This window comes from Podarcis bocagei (assembly GCF_964188305.1).
Source record: "Podarcis bocagei genome assembly, chromosome: 4".
Lineage (NCBI taxonomy): Eukaryota > Metazoa > Chordata > Lepidosauria > Squamata > Lacertidae > Podarcis > Podarcis bocagei.
Window position 1 is genome coordinate 42,480,214 of NC_138128.1, and position 24,430 is coordinate 42,504,643.

The window sequence follows — 24,430 nt, forward strand, 5'->3', positions numbered from 1 at the left end:
ATGATACATAGCGCCTTGGTGGGACGGTCTTTTTGAAATTGATGTGTTCAGGTTGTAGATGTATCGCATGGCATTACTTCATTGTGCTACAGTTGGTATCTGAAGTATCCCTGAGTACTGAGCCACTTTTTCAGATGTGCTCACCATGAGTGGTCATTTTTAACACGTCTATAGAAAATGGTTGTCGTGTTCAATGGCAAAGAATGACAATTAATATTATTGTCCAAAGCTAGCTCTAAGAATTGAAGGTTAGGATAAAGTTTATTCTTGTATTACTTTTCAACCCAAAAAAAAGAGGCTTTCTCAAAGTCGGGCACATAAGGTTAGGATACAACACCCCAAACAACACAGTCCCCCATGCCCAGCACCCAAGTGTTCACATTCAAACTACGTATGTTATAATGAGCATGCTGCCTACTTCTGTTTTGAACAGGAAAACCTGTGAAAAGTTCTGCACCCATAGCCCATTTTAACATGTTCCTATCTGCCCCACACCAAACCAGGGCAACTTCCATCCCTTGTAATAAAGGCCCGGGGATTTGTCATACTTTAGTACTAGCCAAATCAATGAAAAACAGAGCCTGGAGAGGCAGAACAAAGATAACATGTACACCAAACAATGTTTTTAGGGTTTATTTTAATCTGCTAACATCCAGTCTCGATCTAGACAAAAAAGAAAAGGGGAAAAAAACCACAATTAGATGACTGTTCCTTTTACTTTGCTTTGTCCATTTTCGTCATAGGTTTTGAAAAGGAAACAGGCTTCCTTTTCATTAACACTTTTTTTTTTAAAAAAAGAGAGATGTGATAAATAAATATATAAAGCTTTAAATGTTGCTTCATTCAAATTAAACATTGCTTTTAGTTCCTGCAGCGAACATGCAGACCTTACAGATTCAGTCCACTGGAAAACAACTGTTGGGATCTTCTCTCAGTCAGTGTTGATCAGAAGAGCCTGTTCTCAGATCTCAAGAGGGTGGAAAAATAGGGAGGGACTTGGTTTAGAGAGATCGTAAGTAGCACTCTGTTCCTTGGCAGAGAAAAACACTCAAGGAAGGGAAATGGGATCCTGTGTGTGGATTGTCCATGCGGTTCCTGGTGCTTCTCAGGCAGTGATGGGGAAAGCAAGGACTACATGAGCAAAGCAAGCAACATGACACAAGATAGATCTCATTTGATTCCAAGAGTATTTATGTTGGCAAAGCCTGGCGATGCCCGAGGATTTGTCCAGCGATTAACACAGGAGTATAGGAACGTCACAGTGAAAATGTTTTCAAAAAGCACTTTAAAAGCAGTTTGAAAGAGGCAATAAAAATAAGTTAAAAACATACTCCAACATGTACAAAACAAATCGTCCTTTGAAAATAATTTTAACATAATTTTTTTTTCATAGCATGGCTCCCAAGTTCAGCATGTAGAAGGAGCACCTGAGAAAGGGGAAGAGAAATGTAAAACCACAGAGAAAAGTGTGGGGTGGGGGCAGAGGCTCATTTGCATATAATGCCCTTCAGATTTTATTGGAAACCAAAACATTCACTGACGGTAGAGCAAAATGATAATGAAGAAGAAAAACCCAGCCTCTTTTCAATGGATCAGCGCAGGGGTGCATGCAGTCAACTCCTGGTGACAATTATTTGGTTGGGTAATTGCTCTGTGCTTTAAGGGACTTTAATTCAACCCTTGAATTTGTTTCTGCTAGTGGAATGTGATAATGCATCATTCAACAAAGAGGAAAACTGAGCAGAGCTGCGATCTGAAGCATATGCTTTGTAAAACAGTGGAGGGAATGAACAGTATGAGGATTTCCGTGGTGCTGGCATCAATTCGTTACCTTTCATCATTAACTATGAAGAGCTGCATGGCTGAAATGGATTTTAAGGCATTATAGCACCAGCCGCAGCCTGGTCAGAACTATTCTGGAGCATCTACAAGTTTCAATGAGACTGACATTCCCATTATGATTAAGGCGCATAACTTACTTCCAGCTTTGACACTTTAGCACTAAATTGTGAAAGTTCTGACCTGCCTTTCTGCTAGACAGGTACGTGTCTTCAAGAGATAGCCTCATGCGGAAACTGCACAGTGCAAAGTGTGCTATTAGCCATGCCTGTTGAGGGATCAGAGTGGGCTGAATGAGGATGTGCACTGCAGGTGTCAGGTGTTGCAAGTGCACCTGGTCCCCAAGGAAAGCTCTTTGCAGACACTCTGAACATCCTTGTTGGTGATATAGTCAGCCTAAAACCCAAATGAGCATGTATTTCAAATTGCCTAAGGAGAAGTTCCTTGAAAGTGGGGCTTGAGTCATACTGTGTATGCCATTGTGACCCTTTGCTGCACAAATCAAGCAATCTATTGTTTGGCCTGGTTCCTTCCTGCTACACAGGATCCAGGCAAGGTATTAGTAGAGATGCTGCAAAGCTTTGCAGGCTACACCTTCTTCCTTGGATCAGAGTAGACATGTGCTGGCCAGAATGCTTCTGAGGAGTGAAGAAGAAACATAGAGAGCTGCCTTAAAGCAGGTCAAGCTTATTTGTCCATTTAGCCCACTGTCTATTATTTGTCCATTTAGCCCACTGACCTTCTGCATGAATCTACCACTGAGCTAAGGTTGCTTCCCAAGTCAATGTCTTGCTGTGCTGGAATCTCATAGGATCCTGGACCAACACTGGCCTTTATTCTCTCATGTTCTGTGTGCATGTGTTGGAATTGCCATTGCCCTCCATATGCTCTTATAGCCAGACAGACCCTGGAGGAAGTGAGGTCTATAGCTTACCAGGTTGTACTACAATCTAATATTGCATGGACCTCCTCTGACTTGGTTTGCTTGTTGCACAGATGGATTGCTCCTGAGTGCAGGGAGAGTGAGAAAAGCCCAGTTGTACCAATCCCCGTAAAGCTTTCAGCTTTTTAGCAGCAGAGGAACCACCCAAATGGATCAGGCCAATGGTCCATCTAGCCTAGTATCTTGGTTTCCAGAGTGACCAGCCAGCTGCTTCTGAGAAGCCCACAAGCAGGATAGTAGGCCAATTGCCTTCAACTGCAAATTGTATTCAGAGGCCAGCTGCTTCTGAACCTGGAAGTTCTATTTATGTATCCTGACTAGGAGGCGTTGTCTCATTCTCTATTACAGTGTTGGCCAACATGATGTCCTCAAGATATTTTTGGACTCACAACTCCGATCAGATTTGAGCATTGGTCCTGGTGGCTGAGGCTGAGGGGAACTGGAATCCAAAAACATTTGAAGGGCACCATGTTGGCTACCCCTCCCGTATAAGGGCAGAAGAATCAGTGTAGACACCACAGCAAAAGTAAGACACAAAAATCAAAAGCAAAGGCGGCAGCAGTTCTTCTGGCTACTTAATACCTCTTTTTGTGAAGATTTCTTCACTCCAACTTTTATTTTTAGTACAACCACTGTTAGGAAAAGCTACCCTCAGCCTCATCCTGCATTGTTATTCACTTGGAAAGCATTCTTAACAATGCTTTCTTCTGGAAATAGTTTTGCAGGGATGGCCGATAAACAACATATCTAATATATCTTGTTTTTACGGAAAATGTTTTGCTAGGCTAGGGTCTGATCTATCATAGGCTGTGTACACACATTTAAAGCATGTACACATTTGAAGCACATTTGAAGTGTATTTCCCCTCAAAGAATTCTGGGTATTGTAGTTTATTAAGGGTTGTTGGGAATTGTAACTTTGTGTGGGGTAATACAGTGTCCAGAATACTTTGAGGGAAACAATGTACTTTGAATGTACTTTAAAGGTATTGTGTTTGTTCCTTCAGAGCTCTTTCATTGGCCCTTTGCTCCAAACGGCTTCCATGAAAAACCATTTCTCAATCACTTTCAGTGTGACTTTAGGTGGTTGGCTGACACTACAAAACCTGCTTACTGTCTTAAGGACTGCAATAGTGGAAAGCTATGAGCACTGGGGGGAGAAGTTTGCCCTGAGCCAGAAGTGTTTTTTCTGCAGTAGCCGCTCACATGGCTGAATACAGATGTTGATTTTCAGTGGCTGCAGTAGATATTTGCAAGACTTCTCTGGAACCAAGACTACAAACTTTATACGCCGTTGCTGTCAACATAGGAAAAGTTCAGTCAATGACACGGGAGGTGAAAGGGCAGAAACACTACCCACCAAAATGTTGGGTGCCCTTCAATGCTTAAAGCCACCCAAGAAAGGACATTTGGTGTCCAAGCAAAGACTCTATCACACTCTTTTCTTCTCAGCCCTCAAGAAAGCCACAGACCAGTTTCCCTTTGCCTCCTGCACTCTATTATAGCTTCTTAGCCATTTAGCTGCACCCTGAGTTCCTTCAGTGGTATCTAGGCTTTTAAGTTCAAATTATGACATGCCTACTAATAAGCATTTTTGTAATGGTTTAAGATTACTGCTTTTGATCTGTAAACAGGAAAATTCAGGGGAAGGAGATAATATGTCAAAGCTGGGACTTGAAATAGGGAACCCCTCCACCAGCTGCAGGTATGGAGGTCCCTACTATGGAGTAGGTATGGAACCCTACTCACCTTCCTTGGGTAGATTTAAGGGAAGCTGATGAAACAACATTCAGTAGTTTTATTTCCTTAGTCTGTTCTTAAAACACAATGCTACACAAAGAAAATGTTGGAGAAAGACTACCATTGATCTCCCCAGAGGTCTAAGATTTCCACAGGCAAGATCCATTAAGGTTGTTGTGGAAATAAAATTTAGGCACAACAAACAAAACACTCCACTTTTATCCTTAACCACACAAAATGTGGAAGCAGAGTTTGGCCTTTGGAACCTGCTACCAATCGTGCAAAGTATAACACAGCAGGCTCTCCAGTCTCCACGCTATGAATATGGATTAGCTGCTGCAACCATTTTTATATTATAGATCCATAACTATGAATGCACAGTAGAAAGCCTTTAGGTAAAGCTACATGCTCTGCATATAGAACAGCTGCTTCTTCATAGCACACATACGTTTGTGAGAAAAGGGAATGTGAAATAGTAGCATTTGCTTTTGTTTGTAAAGAGTTTCTTTAGTTACAGAAATGCACAGGTGTCCTGGGAATTTAGCAAACTGCCATTCACCCCCAAATGTAGGATTTTTAACCTGCAGCCTCCTCTACCCAAAATAATGCTTTAAAAAAAGCAACCCAAAATAACTAGGATGAGATAGTTTTCCTGTCCTAAACCTCAAGGGCATCTTTTTAGCCAGCTGTGCACACTCAGAGAACAGGAAGGCATTCCTAGAAACACTGCCAGGCCCATACAAGACCCACACTAGTACTGATTGACAAATAGATCTGGCAAAGTACTTAAGAACTTGCATATTTTTCAGTGTGGGCTAATCAGGAGCACCTGGGCATTTGGGCTGATCAGAGAAACACTGAAAGAAAAGGACAGGTTTTTCAATCAGCCTGCATGGGGTGGGATTTTTTTTACTGGGTTTTTAATTTCCATATCACTCCAAGTCCCTTTTCACTGACTGGTTGTAGAGAATGCGTAGACATAACAAGCTCTGTGCGCTTAATCAGGCAGGCTTCTATACTAGAGACATGGCTTCCCTCCTTCTGGGGAAAAAAACACACACACACACACTACAGTTTGGAACCCAAAGCTTTGGCAACTATGCAGACAAGAGTAGCCTAGGAAGAGGGAAATCCATTACAAACCATGGGAAATGACAGTGCTTCTTTGTGAATAAGTATATCAGCCTCTCTTTCTATATTTCCAGTTTTCTCTCTGATACATAGCGAGTCCATCCATTGAGCATCAACCTAACTGCCAGCTTATTTCGATTTCATCTATAACCTAGTCATTTGCATCCTAGGGAACAGGGAAGGAAGGTGACAAACACAGCTTGCTTGAGCCTCCCCCCCCCCCTTTCAGAAAGGCTTAGTAGAAAAGAAAGACACATGCTTTGGATGGAGATCAAATTATCACTTGATGCTCTCCAAACAAAACTTAGATGTTAAAAGAGAGAGAGAGAGGAAAAGGGATTATTGTGGTTATTACAGGCTGGAAAAGAACACCAGAGAGTGCCTGAAGCAGAGAATCAGTCAAGATGCCCAGTTTTCCAAATGCTACAGCTTTGTTAAAAAAAGACAAAGGCAAGGCAGGCTTTGCCCACCCTGGAAAACAGTGGTAACACTGCCTCTTAAGTTCAACAAAGCAGCACTCCTACAGCTGGTGGATGCAATGCAGCAAATGTTAGTTGCTTCTAAATCCCATTGAAATCAATGGAGTTTGTGCCCAGTTGAACGCTTAAAGTGAAGCCCTATACTCCATACCACTCGTGGGCACTGAGGACAGCATGGAATGCCAAACAATGAGCATTTTGAATATGTAATATCTGTGCCAATTCAAATAAAATGCCTTCCCACTGGAAGCAAAGAGTGTTTTGAAGCATAAACATAAGCAAGAAAACAGCCAACAATGTGGTGATCAGCAGTTTGCAGGGAACATCATAGACTACCTCCTTTTAAATGTCAGGGATTGGTGCATCCCACCCCCCAGTTAATTCTAGGAAAGGACGTTTTCATGAATATGTGATAAGAACCCATGTTTGGTTTTATGTGGGATTTAGTAGTTAGCATTTGAATAACTGCCCATGAGGTAAAAGCTGAGAATATTTTGTGCACAAACCCACCGGTTGTTTTGGTAGTGCAGTGTGTAGGATTGGGAGTGTGTGCATGCAGGTCAACCAGTGCCATGTATTCAAACTTCTGTGCTTGATTTGTGGTCCAGGCTGTATTTTGCTTCCTTGAATGTTTCTCTTTCTCAACTTTCCCTTTCCCTTTCTGATTGCTTGTTTTGATACTGTTCTGTTCTTTTTGACCATGGTTTTCCATTTGAAGCCAAGCAGCTGAAACTGGAGGGAAGTCACCGTCTGGCAAATTCGCTGCCATTTATTATGACTTTCGCAACTGAAAACCTCGCTTGAGCAAGGGAGAAAAACATTTGACATTTCTGAGGATCAAATTACTCTTGCCAAGGGAGAACAGTGGTTACAAAGCTACTATCCGTGACCTCTAGATTTGCATCTAGGAGGATATGAAACATTACACTGTATTTGGCGTCAGAGCTGGGGGACCTACGCTTGTGCATTTTAAACTCTGAGCTCTCTAGGATTGATTCCTTAATATTTTTTTGTTTTATTTTATTTTATTAAGAACCCCATTGGTCTTATAAGAAACAGTAAAAAGACCCTTTGTTTATAGAAGCATTCTACCTTCTGTTTTACAGACCATTTTTTTTGTTTTTTTGTTTAAATAAGAGTTGCTGTTTTTAATTCCATGTTCTTTTATTATGGAAACCCTAAAATCCTGTTCTCAGTATAAAATTCCGTCAAGGCTACCACTTCTCTATAATATGGCTCATGTAGTCCTCAGTAGGCAAGCGCCCTTGCTCTTCCGTCTCTTCCTTGGGAAGTGCCTCATTAGACCGGTGAAGAAGCCGCTCTTCCCGATTCTTTATCCTCTGCTCCATCCTCTCCAGCTGCCGCTTGTACTGGTATCGCTGTTGGAAGAGGTCTTTTGCATAGTCGTACAGCTGCATGTCCAAGTCATTAAGTTCTTCGATCCTCCTTATGGTGTTGTTGTCTACCTCTACTCCACCTGCCCTTGTGCTGTTGTACTGCATGAACGGCCTGATGAATTTCAGATTGAAAGTTCTCTCAAACAAGTACTGTGTTTTCCTCTGGAACTCTGTCAAGCCAAAAAAGGCCATGTCTCTGAGATTCTTCTTAGCGCTCTCCAGCAGTATCTGTGCTCGCTTGTTTTCTGGTATGAAGGACATATTATAGCAACCCACCAAGCTCAGGTCAGCCAACATCCTCACTTGGCGATTGTTGGCTAAGTTATATGGGCAATCCATGAATTCCTGAAGAGTACAGCCTGACCAGTCTGTGCCTTCATAGCATGATGGCAGCTCTTCGGGGGTTGGCGTCCGGCCATCACACATGTGCAAGGATGTTTTCCAGGTGGCTCCTCGTTGGACGTGCCTCCATTCGCTGAGGTAACGGGATACAGGATCTCTCAGCAGAGTGATGTAATAAAACTTCCTGTAAGAAAGAAGAATTGTATGTAAGGATTCTATACACATTGTAATATAACTGTTTGGCGCTCTGAGGCCTAGCGTATATAGAAGATGGGACAATAATCAATGAGCTGCTTTGTGTGGGAAATTGCAGTCAAATATAACTATGCATGAGTACAAGTTGGTGCATGAAGAGGTTAAGACAATAGTGTTGGATTCCTAGACTTAGCTAAGTCACCTCCCCACTTCCTGTTCCCTTGTTCTCTGTGCCATGTAAATGACCAAGAAAGATGTGTCTAAGCAAGCTCCACGTTCACAGCACATGTTTGAAGTTATCTCCCTGTTTTTTTCCTACCCAAGAGCATTCTGCCTGTGTTCTCACTTGCTGCTTAGATAAAGGCATGAATTTGATGTTTGGAATGTTTTATAAGTAAATCATTTTAAACATACTTAGCAGTGTTTGGTCTGTTCATTGCAAGAGGGGTAGAAATAGATGTTTGCAAGCAGACTAAAAGGGACAAAAAGCTCTAACAAGCTGTAGAATGAGACAAGTGTGGTGCTAACTGCTGCTTAACTTTTGTGAGTTTAGACTCTGCTACTGCAGCTCTCTCCTGCTGGAGTAAATTTAGCCCCATGTTTTGAATCCAGGAACCCAGCCAATTCTTTGGTTATTTACTCCCCAAACAGGGATTCATATTTTTCCTCCCAGAGTTTGCACATCATGTTCAGCCATAAATTATTGCTGTAAGCAACATGCTGGTGCACAATGCACAATGATGCACACTTCAGTCTCACTCATCCATGTCTCCAGTCAGGATAAAGCAAACCAGAGTGCTGGTTTAGCATAATGTATGAATCAGTGCTCATGGTTTGCTTCTTCCAGACAATTTATGTGTAGAAATCAAGAATAAGCTTTGGTTTCCAATTATCATGGTTTGCACAATGCTTAATGCAGACTGCAGCTTCATAGAAAACCATAGTTTATTTTGAACGATAGCTTACCATGAAGTGCAAAACAGACCAATATCTAAATGCAGTTACAATTGGTCTCCTCTTTCTCATAAGAATCTCTTTGATAAACTCACTTATGTACAAAAGGATTACATTCCCCTAATCAGAAATCATCTCCGTCTCCCCCCCCAAAAAAAAATTCAGGAATGCTTCATTGTATTTGTTTCCAGCAACATACTGCAATGTCAGAATAAATAAATGGAATTCAAATGATTTACCACCCTCATATAGCTTGCTTGCTTTAGGGATCAACTGGCCTTTCAGACTACCATGCACCTTAAAATTCAGTCAAGAAGTTTCACTCTGGAGCACTGGTCAATAGTTACTACTTAGATAACTCACACTTCACACACAGAGTGCCCAGGCATAACTACAGCATTGCTGGAATCTCCCCAGGCCCTGGCCTACTCTGCACTCTCCCGAAGTGTTTTTGCCTGGAGGGAGGATGGAGAGATGTGGGACATGGATGTGTAGAAAGAAACCTGTGGATTTGCATGGCTGGAGTGTAGCCTGGCACCACTGGCATGTGACCAATGTTGCCGGTGAAGGCTGAAAATGGTTGCTCACACTTTCTAACATGGCCAACCCCAAATCACTTTCCTCCTGACTGTGATACACCATGGCTGAAAGCATTGCTTGAGAAATGCAAACAGAAATTAACAGGCTGAATGCTGAAGTAGACTGAGACAATATTATGCTGTTTGGAAATATACTAAGGACACATGCACGTCCATCGGGCAATGAGTGCAACGTCAAGTAAAAGACTTGTGTGTGTGAATCTGGCACCACACAATTCATCACCTCAAACAGAGCTTCCTTCCCAATGACCTTGCACTTTACGGCGGAGGCAGGTCACCAATTATCTAGTGATGTACATGGTTGTATTTAAGCCTTGATGCCCAACATAAAAAATAAAATAAAAAATTGCCCTTCTTAAAACCAGCAGGTAAGTTTTCCACCCACCAAAAGTTCCAATGTGACTTCTCTTTCATGGGCAATACCCACTGCTGCATAAGGCAGCCATTTCATTTAAAAGTGCACCAAAGACACTGGCAAAGAAATTAAACTGCAAACAATGGTATGTCCTTACTCCTTAATAACACATTGGCCCAAATATAAGCCGCACCTGAATATAAGTTGCACCTTTAAAATTGGAGGGGGAAAGAAAATAGAGGGGGGAAATACTGAAATATAAGCCGTTCCATTCCTTGCTGCTCCTGGCTGCATACTGGGCTGGGGGAGGGGGGGAGAGCTGCACTGTGTTGCCAGCGGCCTTTCCCTTTCCTCTCTCTCTCCCTTCCTGGCCTTGGGGGAGAGGATGGGGGACTACACATGGGGTGGCTGCCGCTTTGCCGTGCTCCTGGCACTGTTTGTCCCACACTCCTGGTTGCATTCCGTAAGGTTGCGAATGTAAGCCACACTTCAACTTTTCATGGTCGGAATTTGGGGGGAAAGTGAGGCTTATATTCAGGCCAATACGGTAACTCACGAGGGTCTTGAATGCATCATTCCCCCTGCCCCCCAGCTGAAGTCACACTGACAGAAATTTAATTTCATTTAATGGGCATTGGAGGAAGTCCGGAGTGCATGTCTTTCAACTTCTGCTTTTGTAAGCAGAGCAAATAGGAATGTCTGCTATTCAGGCTCTCACCAAGCTAAAGATGTCGCACTGTCTAATAAGTAACCATAGAGGGTGAGTGGGGGGGTCAACTTCCCATGTGTTTCTTTCTCTTCTCATTCCATTTAATAGCAGCCCATAATAATGATTCATCGTCTCTGACCAGGATGCAGCTATGATTTAAATTATCAGTGCTAAGAAACCCCTAACAGGCAGGGATAAAATATGACAACGGAAGGCACCGGAAAGTGATGACTGATGCCAGATGTTCCAGAGAGCGAGAGTGAGTGACAGATTCGAAACATTATAGCCTTTTAGTTTTAAAAAGGGTGAACTCTGGTGGATGTATCTGTCTTTAGACTAGAAGTTCCAAATATAATTTTAAGTCGTCCCCTCCTCACCCTGGCTCTTCCAAGAGGCAGTATTTTATTATTACTGCAGTCCTGCCTAGAGCTAGGATTTTCCGCCGTGAAAGGTGACCACCTGGCAGTGGAGGATGATTACAATTGCACAATCATCCAAATCCTGTGTCAAGAAACCCCAGATGGATGCTAAGTAAAATATAAACCCCATACACCTATCAAATATGTGGAAATTCATTGCTTCTAAATTGGTTTGCATGACTTGCTCTGAACCAGATATGGAACTTCTGCCAGTGATCAATACATGGTGCAGGATGGGATTTGGGTTTCCCGGAAAGGGAAACACAACCATGTGTTCTAAAAGAACCAGGCAGCCACTGCAGGGCACAGAGACTCTGGTCCTAGCTTTTTATTGACATTACCTTAGCATGTTTTCCTCACCCTTGCACAGGGCTTCCACTGATGGGGTTTGTTATGTGAATCACACCCAAAGCGATCTACTACTGAGTAGAAATGTACAGGATTGTACTATTTCTATACTGTATGCTAATCCTTCCTATTCTATAGCTGTGGGTGTATTGGCAGGGCTGGTCTCTGCCCTTCATGGTGCTGATCTTTCAGATGCGACCACTGAACTGGCTCCCCGTATCTTATGCACTACAGGAGGACATGAAGACTGGTTATTTAGGATGTTTTCAGCACCAGGTTAATAATAATAATAATTATACCCCACCCATCTGGCTGGGTTTCCCCAGCCACTCTGAGCGGCTTCCAGCAAGGTTAAGCCATCCTTGTTTGCTCAGCCATGTTAAAAGGGCTACGTTTGGTTTTTCTCTTTTAGTTTTTATTACTTTATTGCATGTGCTTTGATTATAATGTATTTGATGTTATTATAGGACACTGCCCTGGATCCCTTTCGGATGAAGGGTGTTTTAGATCATTATTTTCTTAATGGACAAAAAGGACAACAGATGTTTCCTCTCACACAACAACATTCATGTAGGCATAACACAGGAACATTGAAAGCTGTCTTCTATCTAGTCAAACTGCTGGTCCATCTAGCCCAGTCTTGTCAATTCTGGATGGCAGTGACTCTCCAGTGTTTCAGACGGGACATTTCCAATCGTACCTGGAGATGCTGGAGAATGAACCAGGGACATTTTGCCTGCAAAGCAGGTTATCTACCACTGAGCTATGGCTCTCTACACATTGTCTTTTGGTGGCCTGCAACCATAGCCTAATGAGGCTCCATCTTGTTAAATGTTTCCACTTTAGTCCCTCATGGTTGGCAAGAGAAACTGGGACAGGAAGGGAAGCCGCATTAGGGAATTGTCAAACTCCTACCTCTATAAAACTCAAGCTTTGTTTAAACAAATATTAACAGTGTGGTAGAATATATATATTTCTCAGGAAAAAGACAGTCCTCCATGCCAACCTCAACTTTGCCTATATCGCAAGCTATAGGGCATTGCTTTAATCCAGAGTGTTTATCCTTGGTGCTAACAGCCCGTGATAAAATGCAGGAGGGCTTATCTGGTCTAGACTTTTGCAAAAATATACCTGGGCTTTGAGTACCTAGAGAGTAAGCTTTCTTGTGTCAGCCTTTCTCTCCCCAAAAGAAGAACTCTTGCTGCTTTGCCTAATTCATTTTTTTAGCTTCATGGAAGCAATTAAGCAAATTATTGTGCTCCTATCGATCCCTTCTCCAAGGTTATCCCTGCATCAAACACAGTGCCATTTAATGAGCCATTCACACAGGAGGTCACCAATCTGTTACAGAAAAGAAAGATAGGATTCTCTCTTGCTTCCAGAGTTGCCACTTAGGCAGTCGGCCATTCTAATGGCTCTGAAATTTTTACTTGTTTACTTAGAATATTTTCATCACTATGTTCTCAGGGTGGGTGGCAACCATATAAACATCCATAAAACTTAAGCATACATTAAAATCTTAACAGTAATTTGGAGTAATAACCACATGAATAAAATGGCAACCTCCAAACCAGCCGTGTGAGTTATATTTCCTGCATAAGGCTAACTAACCAAACTAATACCAAACGAAAGCCTGTGCACATAAGTGACTTTTCAGTTGATACGGAAATGAATAAATTGACATTGCCAACTGCATATTTGTTACTGTCAGGACTCCTACAACACAATACCTACCCTTACAGGGTGGGGGGCTTACAAGTGTGGGGGGTTCAAACCCACATTTCCCATTTTCCATTACGTGGTTTTTTCCCATAAACTACCTTGCAGCCCACTGTGCCATCTCCTTTAACGTTTTTGGAGTAAGTGTGCCTTCGTCTTGGTACAACAGGCCCACCTGCCCTTCTCCTGGTCATTTGGTCCTAACTTTGCTGTACTTTTTAATTAGTTAAAATGTACAGCAAGAAATAAAGTGCTTATTTCCTTCACACAGACCTGTATCCTGTGTGCCTATTACGGTATAAAGGACTCATAGCCTGTAAAAAACCATGGTTAAAATGTACAGGAAGATTAGGACCATATGACCAGGCCATGCCAAGCATTGGGAAATGATTCATCTTTACCAGTCTCACTTGGGCCAATTAACCCATATTTCGTGTCTGGCTGAACAAAGAGCAAAGGACTCACCTTATGCTTGCAAAAATGATATGGGGATGCACACTAGCTAGGAAGAAACAAGCAGTAACTTACTCCCAAGTAGATGGGCACTGACATGATAAATTACCATATGGAATGAACCTAAGGAACACTTTTACTGGTTCAAGCCATGAGTGCAATGTAGTTACAGTGGTACCTCGGGTTACAAACACCTCAGGTTACAAACATTTTGGGTTACAGACTCTGCTAACTCAGAAGTAGTACCTCAGGTTAAGAACTTTACCTCAGGATGAGAACAGAAATTGTGCGGCGGCAGTGCAAGGCCCCTTTAGCTAAAGTGGTACCTCAGGTTAAGAATGGTTTCAGGTTAAGAACGGAACAAATTAAGTTCGTAACCAGAGGTACCACTATATAGGTCAAAAGGGTACTCTGACCTGACACACTTATCTAATAATAATAATAATTCGCTTTATCTTGCCTAAGGCAGCCCAAAGCAACCTACAGCCAAACAAACACACACAAAAACACACACCCCCACTACACCTAAGGAACATGCCAAAAAGACATTTTAGATACTTTCTGTCCTAGCTGAAGGTGAAGAAGACACAGTTCTTGGGTCAGAAAGACCGGCAAGGAATGTACTGGGAACGCATTGAGAAAGAGGAAGGATGGAATTTCTTTTGGCTGCATAAAATTGTTGACTGAAAGTGCCTGTTTCACAAGTCAGAGCTCTTAATTCATTGTGCTCTTGCTTCTGTGTTAAAGGAATTTATTTGATAACTATGTAATGGACTTCCCTGTAAAGGAAAAATCTGAAAAAGCCACTTCCCTAGAAGTCTTTTACCATTTGACGCCACACGATTCGATTTCCATTTCTCATCTTCCATCCTTACATAACATGCCCTCTCTGTTTGTTTGAATGTAATTTAATATGTGTATAATGATTGGTAGAAAATAGGCTTAATTTTCCTCAACCTGTTTCCTCTCATATGGCACCTTATTATAGCTCTTCCTGTTCCCCTGCAAAGCTCTCAGACTTCCGAATGTCACCAGCGAAAAGAAAACACACACACATACTTCCCTATATATATACATGCTTATGCAAAATAATGGTTGCAGTACAAATTAACAAAAGCCAGAAAAATCCAGTCCTCTTTTCTTAGGCTATTAAAGGGGGCTAGGGGCGGGGAGGAGTAGCAAAACAAACCGTTATGTTTTTCATGTTTCCAGCAGTCATGGCTTTGTGCATATCAAGTGAATGTGTGCTTTGCTAGCTGCATTTATTATAAAAGACCTTTTAAAAAAAGCCAAACAAAAACCCCTTGATGGATGGTACCCTTGGGAAGTTAAAAAGATGAATTGTTTATGATGTGAAATGCTGAGCAGCTTCATGAACACACTCCTCCGTTCGCAGGTCATAACTCACTGAATGCTTTCGGTGGCCCTGTCACATGCTATATACTGATCCAGCAGATAACACTGATCCAGTAGCTGTTTGCATGGAGAACAGGTCAAAAGACCAGGACTGTAAAAGGAAAGTGAGCAGAAATACAATATGGAGGGAGTATAATTAATACTTCAGCAGTGTCATCCAAATAATCAATAATAAATAAATCAGGCAACATTGGACAACAACAGTTGGTTGCTATACTTTAAATAAGCCACACAAACACCATTTTCAAAGAACAGCTATTTGGTGCCCTTCAAGCCTGTCTGCCGTTAATTGAAAACTCCAGTAATTAAATCTATGTTTGTTATTATTTTGCTAAATATCTGTGCCAAATGAAGGAACTACTGGGGTTAAAGAGTTTGCAGCATTCAAAATACCAGGTGGTCTAATCAAAGCTATGATTTTATCTCTCTCGCCACCAGTGGAGATGTAACAAGAAAACATGGGCGACAGAAATGAATTGTGGGGAGACTCAAGTTTTGCTTGTCAGAGGAGGAGTCTGGAAGCATCTACTTCAGGTTTTACAATAACCACAGTTCCCTGTATTATCTGAAGTAGGAGACTATGGTTTGTATAAATACTAGTAATTTACTTTAATTAGTGCACACACCAGGACCACAAACCTGCAGAAGCTTATGCCACAATAATTTCGTAGTGTTGAGGCCCAAAATAATGTACCATTTTTGTTGCAACAGACTAACATGGCTACCCCTCTGGAATTTTATAATTAAATTTAATTCGAATGTGATCAAATTGTTCTGCTTCTCTGATTAGTTGGATCCAAGCGAAGCAAGTGTTAGACTGAATGAAAGACAAGCAATGAGAAAAAGGCCACTTCTGGGACATAAATGAGAGCCTGTGTGGTGCAGTGGTTGGAGGATGGGTAGCCGACATGGTGCTCTTCATGTGTTGTTTGAGTACAACTCTCAGCCAGCATGGCCAATGGTCATCAACTGAAAGGCACAATGTTGGCTATTCATGGGCTAGACTAGAGCATCAGTCCTGGCCTGGTGAAGCCTGGGACTCCACTCAGTCATGGACGTTATTGTGTGACCTTGGCAGCCATTATCTATCAGCTGATTCCAACACCTTGTCTGATAGGGGAACATGGAGAGGGGAACGTGCCCTCTGCGTGGTGCCCTGAACTCATTGAAAAAAAGGGCAACATAAAGATACAGTTGTGGGTACCAAGAGCATAAAGACCTTAAAGCAGATTGATGGAAGTAGTATGGCTTGCATGGAATGCAGGCAGAATGCCAAATCTCAGGCCATCTCCCTGCTCTGTTTTGACCTCCCTGGGTGGTCTTGGGTATCACACTTTCTTTTACACTCACTTTCCCATCTGTTAAATTGGGAATATTAGTGATTAATGTTTCACCGAGGGCTGCTGTGAGGATGAGTCAGACAGATACGGTAAAGCACTTATTATTTAATTACTAGTATTCGGTTGTGGAAAATCCTAGTGCTGTAATATCAGATAAAAAGAAAACACATTTGTGTAGAATTAAAATATTCTATACCAAAATAAAACAAAGAGTGGGGGTGGATTGATTTGCCAGATGGTGCTGTAAATCATGCTCTGTTTGCTTCCGATCTTCCCTCTTACCAGCTAGGATAGATTCTTGAATGATTTACTATAAAGCGACTCAAACAATAGTCATCTGTAAGTCTGTAGCAAAACACACCAGTTAACACAGCTGTTGCAGTGGTTTAAGAAGGGGGCATTGAACTGATCGCTGGCATGGCACAACTTCCATACATTTACACACCAGACTATGCAGAAGCCTCTGGAAATAAAATGAAAATGCAATGGTACCTAACAACTACATTTACTCTCTTTGAGAAACTGACATATAGCAGGTGTACACACCTAGGTTTGTGGGGGGGAGAGACTATCTCCAGCAGCAGAGAGGAACCCAGAAATCAAAGGAGAAAAATGTGAAGTGATGTTCTCTGCACTTTATGTGGCACACAAAGCTCTTGCTGTGAATGACACCTATAGAAACTGCCAACAGTCAAGTGGTTTTGCAAACAGGGGAGGGAAACATCTTATAGAAATGGTCAAAATGGTGGTGAAAACTTGGTCTTAGAAGTGCAATGGGAACATGGCTTGAAATATGAGATTGCTCTCCAGAAGGCAAGCGGCTTGGAAATGCACTGCCGATTGAACACGGCAAAACTATTCATTATTCTAGTAGAATAACCAAGACCACTGCTTTCTGAAAATGCAGCTAGAGACTTTATGAGCCTCATTAATCATTTTTCACAAACTGCTGATCTGGAAACAGCAGGGCAATTCGTGGTTTCAACTTCATTTGCCTGAAAAGACCATAGCACATTTTCTCCGGAAATTAAGGTTTTCCTCCTGTTTTGAAGAGGAGTGCACAATTGCCATAGTACTATGCTGCACAAAGCACCAGGCTAACTTGTATCAACGGTCTGGTCTAGACATATGTAATGGCTAGCCGAATAACCTGCAGTGGCTTCTTAAATAACAAAAGCAATTATTGCAGTGTAGAAATAATCACACCCAAAGACTTATCTCAGACATCCTGTAATGTGATGGCAAAATTGTTTAGCTGACCGAATTTAAGCACTCAGAAGCCATCAAGCTGAATCAGATAAGAGATCCATCCAGCCCTTTGTTCCTCTACATTTATTTCCAACTTTAGGATCACTGGTATGGTAGAAAAGGCACCTAAGAAAGGACTGGACCAATGGAGTTTAGCAGCAGGCTACAACTCTCCATTACAGACATTTTGAACCACTGTACACATTGGCTTAATCAGACCACAAAGGATTGTACAGTACTTTCTGTTCAGCTGCCTAGATATATTTCATACGGGTTTCTCTCCTTTCTTACTTACTTTACATAGTGAACAGGAGATGCAGACCAGGCGGCTGGTACCAGGACAAGCTAGAGGAAAGGCTGGGAATAGACAGTGACCTTATCTACCTGCCCTCCAATATGTACCTGGCTAAAGGAATAGTTTCTTCTGTTTCTTTTCATTATAGGAGTGAATATTAAGCACTATTAGGGGGGGGGGAAACTGGAGCAGCATGTTTTCTTTACTTTCTGGGTGTGACAAAAGTAATTTGCTGAGGCCAGGAAAATTTTATTTTTTCACAGGGAGCCCTCTTCTTTCAGATAAACAGATTTGTAAGAAATAGTAAATGTCTTTTCGTCTAGAAGTTTATGGCCCTATCTGGTGTTTTGGCCTTGCATGTTCCAAGCTTCGATGTCAAAAGCTATCAGGGCTGAATTCCTTTATCCTCAACTTCCACTGTTGCAATCTGCAAAGGCTCCTCTGACCTACTGTGCATGATTAAGCAACAGAATTATATTTCTCCTCTCTTCCTAAAATTCACATTCGTTTTCATCACGTCCTCCTGCCCTTTCCCTTCATTTTTTTTTGTATTTTGTAATCAGCCTACTTTCACAGATCCCTTCCTTTTCATTTCTTTCACCATCATCAGCTTCTCCCTTTTAAGAGCACCAAAAAACAACTAAATCTTCTGCATTACTGTTCCCTAGGAAAACTCCTGTGCCCTTTTAAAAGATGGACATTTAAGAATAACAGCATGCTGGCAAATGTACATGCATGCACACTATGCACATGCTTTTGTCCCCCCCCCCCCTGATACTCTTGACTGACACGGACATGTGGCCATTATTTTGCGCTGAACAGTTAAGCATGCCCAAGGAGAGCAACTGGAATTATTTCTTTGCACCATCCCTTGTTCTTTCCCAGCACATGGCCAGCTAGCTAACTCTGGAAAAACGCTGTGCCTTGATCTGTTTGGATTGATTCTTAAAAACCAAATCACAAACAGGCCTGAAATATAGTTTAATATTTTGCACATATTAGGTGTAGCCTATTGTTTAAAAAGGAGTTGGGTAGTCTGATAGGAAGTTCGCTTAGCTTGACTACAGTTGCATTATTGAGTGTTTCTAAATCCTGCATTCCTAAATTGCTTTTGCAATTCTGAAAAACAATAATTACATTTGGGAACTGAAACCCTGTAGGAAAAGAGAGCACAATGGAATATTTTAAATGTAAATGGGAAAGTCATTTTTCTGTTTCATTAATAAAGTGTAATTATCATGCCTGAAACGTGATAAAACATGCCTACTAACCCTGATGAGTATGTTCTACCTCTACTGTCGGAGTCATTATGCTTCTGAATACCAGTATCTGGAAATCACAAGGGAGTGCTGTTGCACTCAGGCCCTGGCTTTTGGGTTTCCATAGGAATCTGCTTGGCCACTGTGAGAAGAACATGCTGGACTAGATGGGCCACTGGCCTGATCCTGCAGGCCCTTCTTAGGTTCTTAGTGAAGAAAACACAAAGTTATTTTCTCTTGTCAGTTTCACAAAGTGAACTATCAGTGCGCCTCGCATGCGGTCACACTTGAGATGCCATTGTGTGCTGTGTGCATGAACACACCTTCAAAAGAGATCGGCCATGTGAAATTGACATGGTCAAATAATTTTGCAATGACAAAAGGTTCATATTGGCTTTAGTTCTCTTGCAACAAAATACAGTGATTTATTTATGCAAACAAACAAACCCGCCACCATTGTACAAGAGATACATCGATGTAGTATAAAACAACAGTCACTTGGTTACTTGGCTGCAGTTTTATACATACATACATACATACATATTCTAGTTAATGCAGCAGTCCGTGTCCTTGGCGTTCTGTGAAGACTCATATACGACAATAAGTTTTCATGTGAAAAACCCGTTAACAATCAAAGAGTCATAGGAATAAAGTAATATCAAACAAAGTGAGACTGACACACACACAGAAAACCACCACCCTGAAATGCCCTCTGTAGATGATAATATAGCAGTAGCTGCAGCCAGAGCAAAGGATGCTTCAAATGTCTGGCAATTCTGGGGTGCAAAAAATCCACTAGATGGCACTTTGTTACTTTGAAAATCTATCAGATGAGAAGAAACAGCCTGTGAACATATTGCAGTCTTTTCTTTTTTAAAAAACCCCCCACAATAATACTGTAGCATTTCATATTATTACAACACATTTACTCTGGTTCCCATGGGGTTTCCTATGTGTCTTACATATTAAGGTCACAAGTGGAAGCGAGCATAACTGTGGGGGAGGGGGGAGGGACAACTGTGAGTGCCTGCATTTGCTGTGCTGGTCTCAGCTGCAGGAGGCTAGTGAGCTGACAAAGATCTAGGAGCAGAACCAACTGGCGCCAGGACACATCTGGGTACCAACTGCATGCTTTGCCAGGAAAGCTGGGCACACCAAGCCAAACAAGAACATCCTTGGCGTGTTATGGAACCTCCCTTCTGCTGCGCAGAATTCACAGGACGTGCCACTGGTTTTCGTGTTATATTAATAGTGCAGCTTTGTACAACATAGTCACTGCTTGCTAAAAAAAGTAGGGTGCGCCAAGGTTTCTCTGACACGAATGCCAAAATCTAGCATTTTAAATGTGCTTGAAGCATGCACACAGATAGCCAAGCAGAACAATTTCTGGAGTTTCACCGAAAGTATTTGAAATGGAAGAGAGAGGGAAAAATCTAGCAGCAAAACTGAGGTACTTTTGTGGCTTCCACAGTTTGAGCCAATGGGGGTGCTGGGAATGATACTGCCTGCCAAATGTAGGGGACCCCCCCCCCCGAATTCCTGGCCGTTGCTTGGTGGTAGCATGTTCAGAATCCCAACACAACTTTGGTTGTGCACTTGGTTCAGAAGAACTCCTTTATTTTTGAGTGAGCATAATAAAGTCTCTTTGCAGCTCGCTTTAAGTACGCTGCACTTGGCCTACAACAGGAAAGATTCCCTTTGTTTCCTCAAGGGTTCCTGTTAAGTTGTGGGCGAACATAGCAGACGACACAGCGATTTCTCCAGAGCAGCTCTTTATTTGTAAGCTGGACAGAACTGAACAGCAAATAGCTCAGCCGGCCTGCTTTTATAGGCAGCCGGCTGTCAACAATGTAGCAACAACAACCCAGGATTTCCCGCCTAAAATAACTGACGTGGACCTGAGTGAAAACTACATACACAATACTCCTGGTGGCCAGGGTGAGAACTTCAATACATAACAGTTCCAATAGTTCTTTTACCCTGCAGTGAGTGGAAGACAAGAGTGAGAAGGGAAAATTCCAGAGAGAAGTGGAGGAAGTGCTTTTTCCAGCTCAGTTCAGTCAACAGTTGTATGCATGAGCTGTATGCATGGACTTGAATATATTTATAGTCCACATTTCCTCCAAGAAGCTCAAGATGGCATGCATGGTTCTCCTCATTTATCCTCACAACAATCCTGTGAGGTAGGTTAGGCTAAGAGCTGGCGACTGGCTCAAGGTCACCCAGTGAGTTTCATAGCTGAATGGGGGTTTGAACCCCGGTCTCCCAACTTCTAGTCCAGTGCTCTAACCATTACACTGCACTGGCCATGCATACAGCTCATGCATACAACTGCTTAATTTTAATTTGTGGAGTGGGAAGAGGGCCACATGCACTGGCTCTGCCCCTCCAACTCCAACCTGCCACAATGAGCAGAAAACACTGAAGGGGAAATGGAAGCGTGTTTGACTGAATGCACCTACAAGCCCTCCCCTGTTTGTGCATAGGGTTCCTGATTACATGGAGGACCTTCCTTTGTCAGGGTGAGGTGGCAGGGGGTTGTTGCACACGCCTCCACAGATACAATTTAAGAACACCTGGATAAGGTCTTCCCCATATGAAAAAGGCTGCTAAATCATGCAGGCTTCTCATTGCGATGTTATCAAAAGCACAATAGACTACAATCCTTTCATGCTCTATGTAAACACAAATAACCTGCAAGCATTTGGAATAATTAAAAAAGGGAGAAACCTGGGACCAATGCCACCCCACCCTACAACAGCTGCCTCTGCTATGGTGCACTGTTTGTGTTGAACATTAGGCCATAATTGATTATCTACATTCCTTCCCTCCCCCTTGGAAAAGGACACAAGATTCCAGTTAATGCCTCTTCCTGATCTTCCTTAGAATATTCATGTGGCTGACCATTCCTAACATAGCATCTTCCACGTGCACTTGTGAGGATAACTCCCAAAGAACTTGTACTGAGGCAGACGCTACAGAGGAGGAGTAGCCCATGGTGAACGGTTGCAATTATAAAAGTGGTTTTCTAGCCCTGGTGATATACTACAGCTGTGAAATGTTGATCTTCAAATAAGGGGCCCTATATCTGCAGAGTTATTGAGTTACTGCATATTGATCTCTTCTGAAAAGGATTCCCCCCCCCCCCAGGTTAAAGCTTCTGAAAGATAAAGAGTAGAGTTGTTCATATCATGTCCTTTTACTAGTACAGTGGTACCTCGGGTTAAGAACTTAATTAGTTCCAGAGGTCCGTTCTTAACCTGAAACTGTTCTTAACCTGAAGCACCACTTTAGCTAATGGGGCCTCCTGCTGCTGCCGTGCGATTTCTGTTCTCATCCTGAAGCAAAGTTCTTAACCTGAGGTAATATTTCTGGGTTAGCGGAGTCTGTAACCTGAAGCGTATGTAACCTGAAGCATATATAACCCGAGGTACCACTGTACCATCAGCTATTCTACCATTCACACTACAAATATTAAGTCTGTGCAGACAGGCAGACAACTGGAGATGGTAAATACTTTCCCATTTCTAAGGGTAAGTGTGGGTTAGTTGAGACAGCATCAAGTGTTGGACCAGTGTTGATGCTAGTTCAAATCCCTGCTCATCAACGAAGTTTACTGAGACCACTTCCTAGAGCCAATTACTATCTTTCAGTCTAATTACCTTTGCCAAGAGAGTGGGGACTAGCAACCGTCTGGTCCATCACTTGAGCTTATTCTCCCTAGAAGCTCCGTTCTGGACTTGACCCCAGGCCTCAAGATGTGGTGGGGTGAGTTTAGTAATGCCATGGGTCACCCCCTCCTTTCCCTTGTGTCATGGCAGTTGACCAATGAGGCACCTGGCAAGTCTCTGCATTGGCCCTGACCTCCAGCTACTTAAAGAAAGGTCAACATCCTGCATATGTGTATGGGGGGACCTCCAACATATTGTGATCTGGGGCCTGGGAAGATTACATTAGGCCCACCACTTTGGCAATGCAGCAACCATCACTGTCTTCCTTCCTTGGGTTCTGGCCTCCTGACTTGTGCCATGGTCACAGCAGTGCCCTTGGGCTTACAGGCCGGAGTTCGGCAATTTCATTGCAGGTGGAGGAAAGGCTGGCCCTGATCCACAGCTCTTGCATGTGGATGCCATCCAAGGGTCTTGCTCCTGAACAACCTCGCAAGGCTGTTTTAAGCCTGAAATGGGATGGTTACCACAGTTGCTTCTGCTGAGCCCTTTGGAGGGAATGACTGGACACAAATAACAACAGTTTAAAATCCACATTGATTAACACAACAAACTTGTTGTAATGGATCCTCCTTTTGATTCAATTGTATTTCTGCTGCATGAAAATACATAGTAGGAAAAGTTTGGATTGAACCCGCCTTTGCTAACACTTTTATCTTCCGTCCCTGAGAAAAAGGGGCTGGCATGCCCTCTGCTAGTCAGAAAGTGCTGCCATAAAAATAAATAAATGTGTGACGATACCCAGAAACTGAAAAACACTAAATATCTCCCAATCAATGCTACGATGATCACAAGCATCTCAATGCACTATATACTCCCAAAGGAATAGATGAGAAGCAGGTGTTGTTTCCTCTTCATATGGGTCTGAATGCCACCCTGAGGAGCACTAAGATTTGGATGGCTCAGAGGTCACTCCACTCTTACAACCTTCTTCTGCATGACACCTGAGGCTCTACCATCATCCCAGGCCACTGGGGATGTCTCTGCTGTAGCTTCTTTATCTCCACAGCCACACAGGAGCATGTGAACGTAGAATCAGCTATGAATCCTTCAAGGATTGCCCACTCTCCAAGGGGGATGGAGCCAATGGGAAGAAAAGGCCTACCAGTCATCCTAAGCTATCAGATTGCTCTGATTCTTTGCTGAGACAACAGTTTCCACAGCAGGGCCCACTGGAGCTGCCCAGGGTCCTGATCTGCCTGGCTTGGAACAGGCTCTGGTAATTGTTATTAGCTGTTCCACCAGAACAGAATAACAGGCGGGGTATGGGATATGGAAACCATATTCAGGGAACCAAACCAGCCAATAGACATAAAAGGGATAGCCCATGATAAAAAGGGCCTCATGAGGAAAGTGCTTTAGCAGCAACATTTTTTAAAAAAAATCAAACATATAATCTAGATTTAAAAATTTAAACAACTACTGACTGCAATTACATTTACAATTAAAAGATCTACCAGAAATATACTTAAATTCATTAACTTAGTCCGCACTTGCTACCTCAGGAGACCAGCTGTTCCCTG

The 24,430-nt window shown here is 42.5% G+C and overlaps 1 protein-coding gene across 1 annotated transcript in view; it reads right to left on the reverse strand.

Moving 5' to 3' along the window:
• Positions 1-618: 618 nt before the first annotated feature.
• HS6ST1 (heparan sulfate 6-O-sulfotransferase 1) overlaps positions 619-24,430 on the reverse strand; it is a 192,005-nt gene continuing 168,193 nt past the window's right edge. Inside the window, exon 2 of the mRNA XM_081191119.1 lies at positions 619-8,054. Within this exon, the coding sequence (XP_081047245.1) occupies positions 7,346-8,054 (709 nt within the window). The 3' untranslated portion in view covers positions 619-7,345. The remainder of the gene's footprint in view (positions 8,055-24,430) is intronic.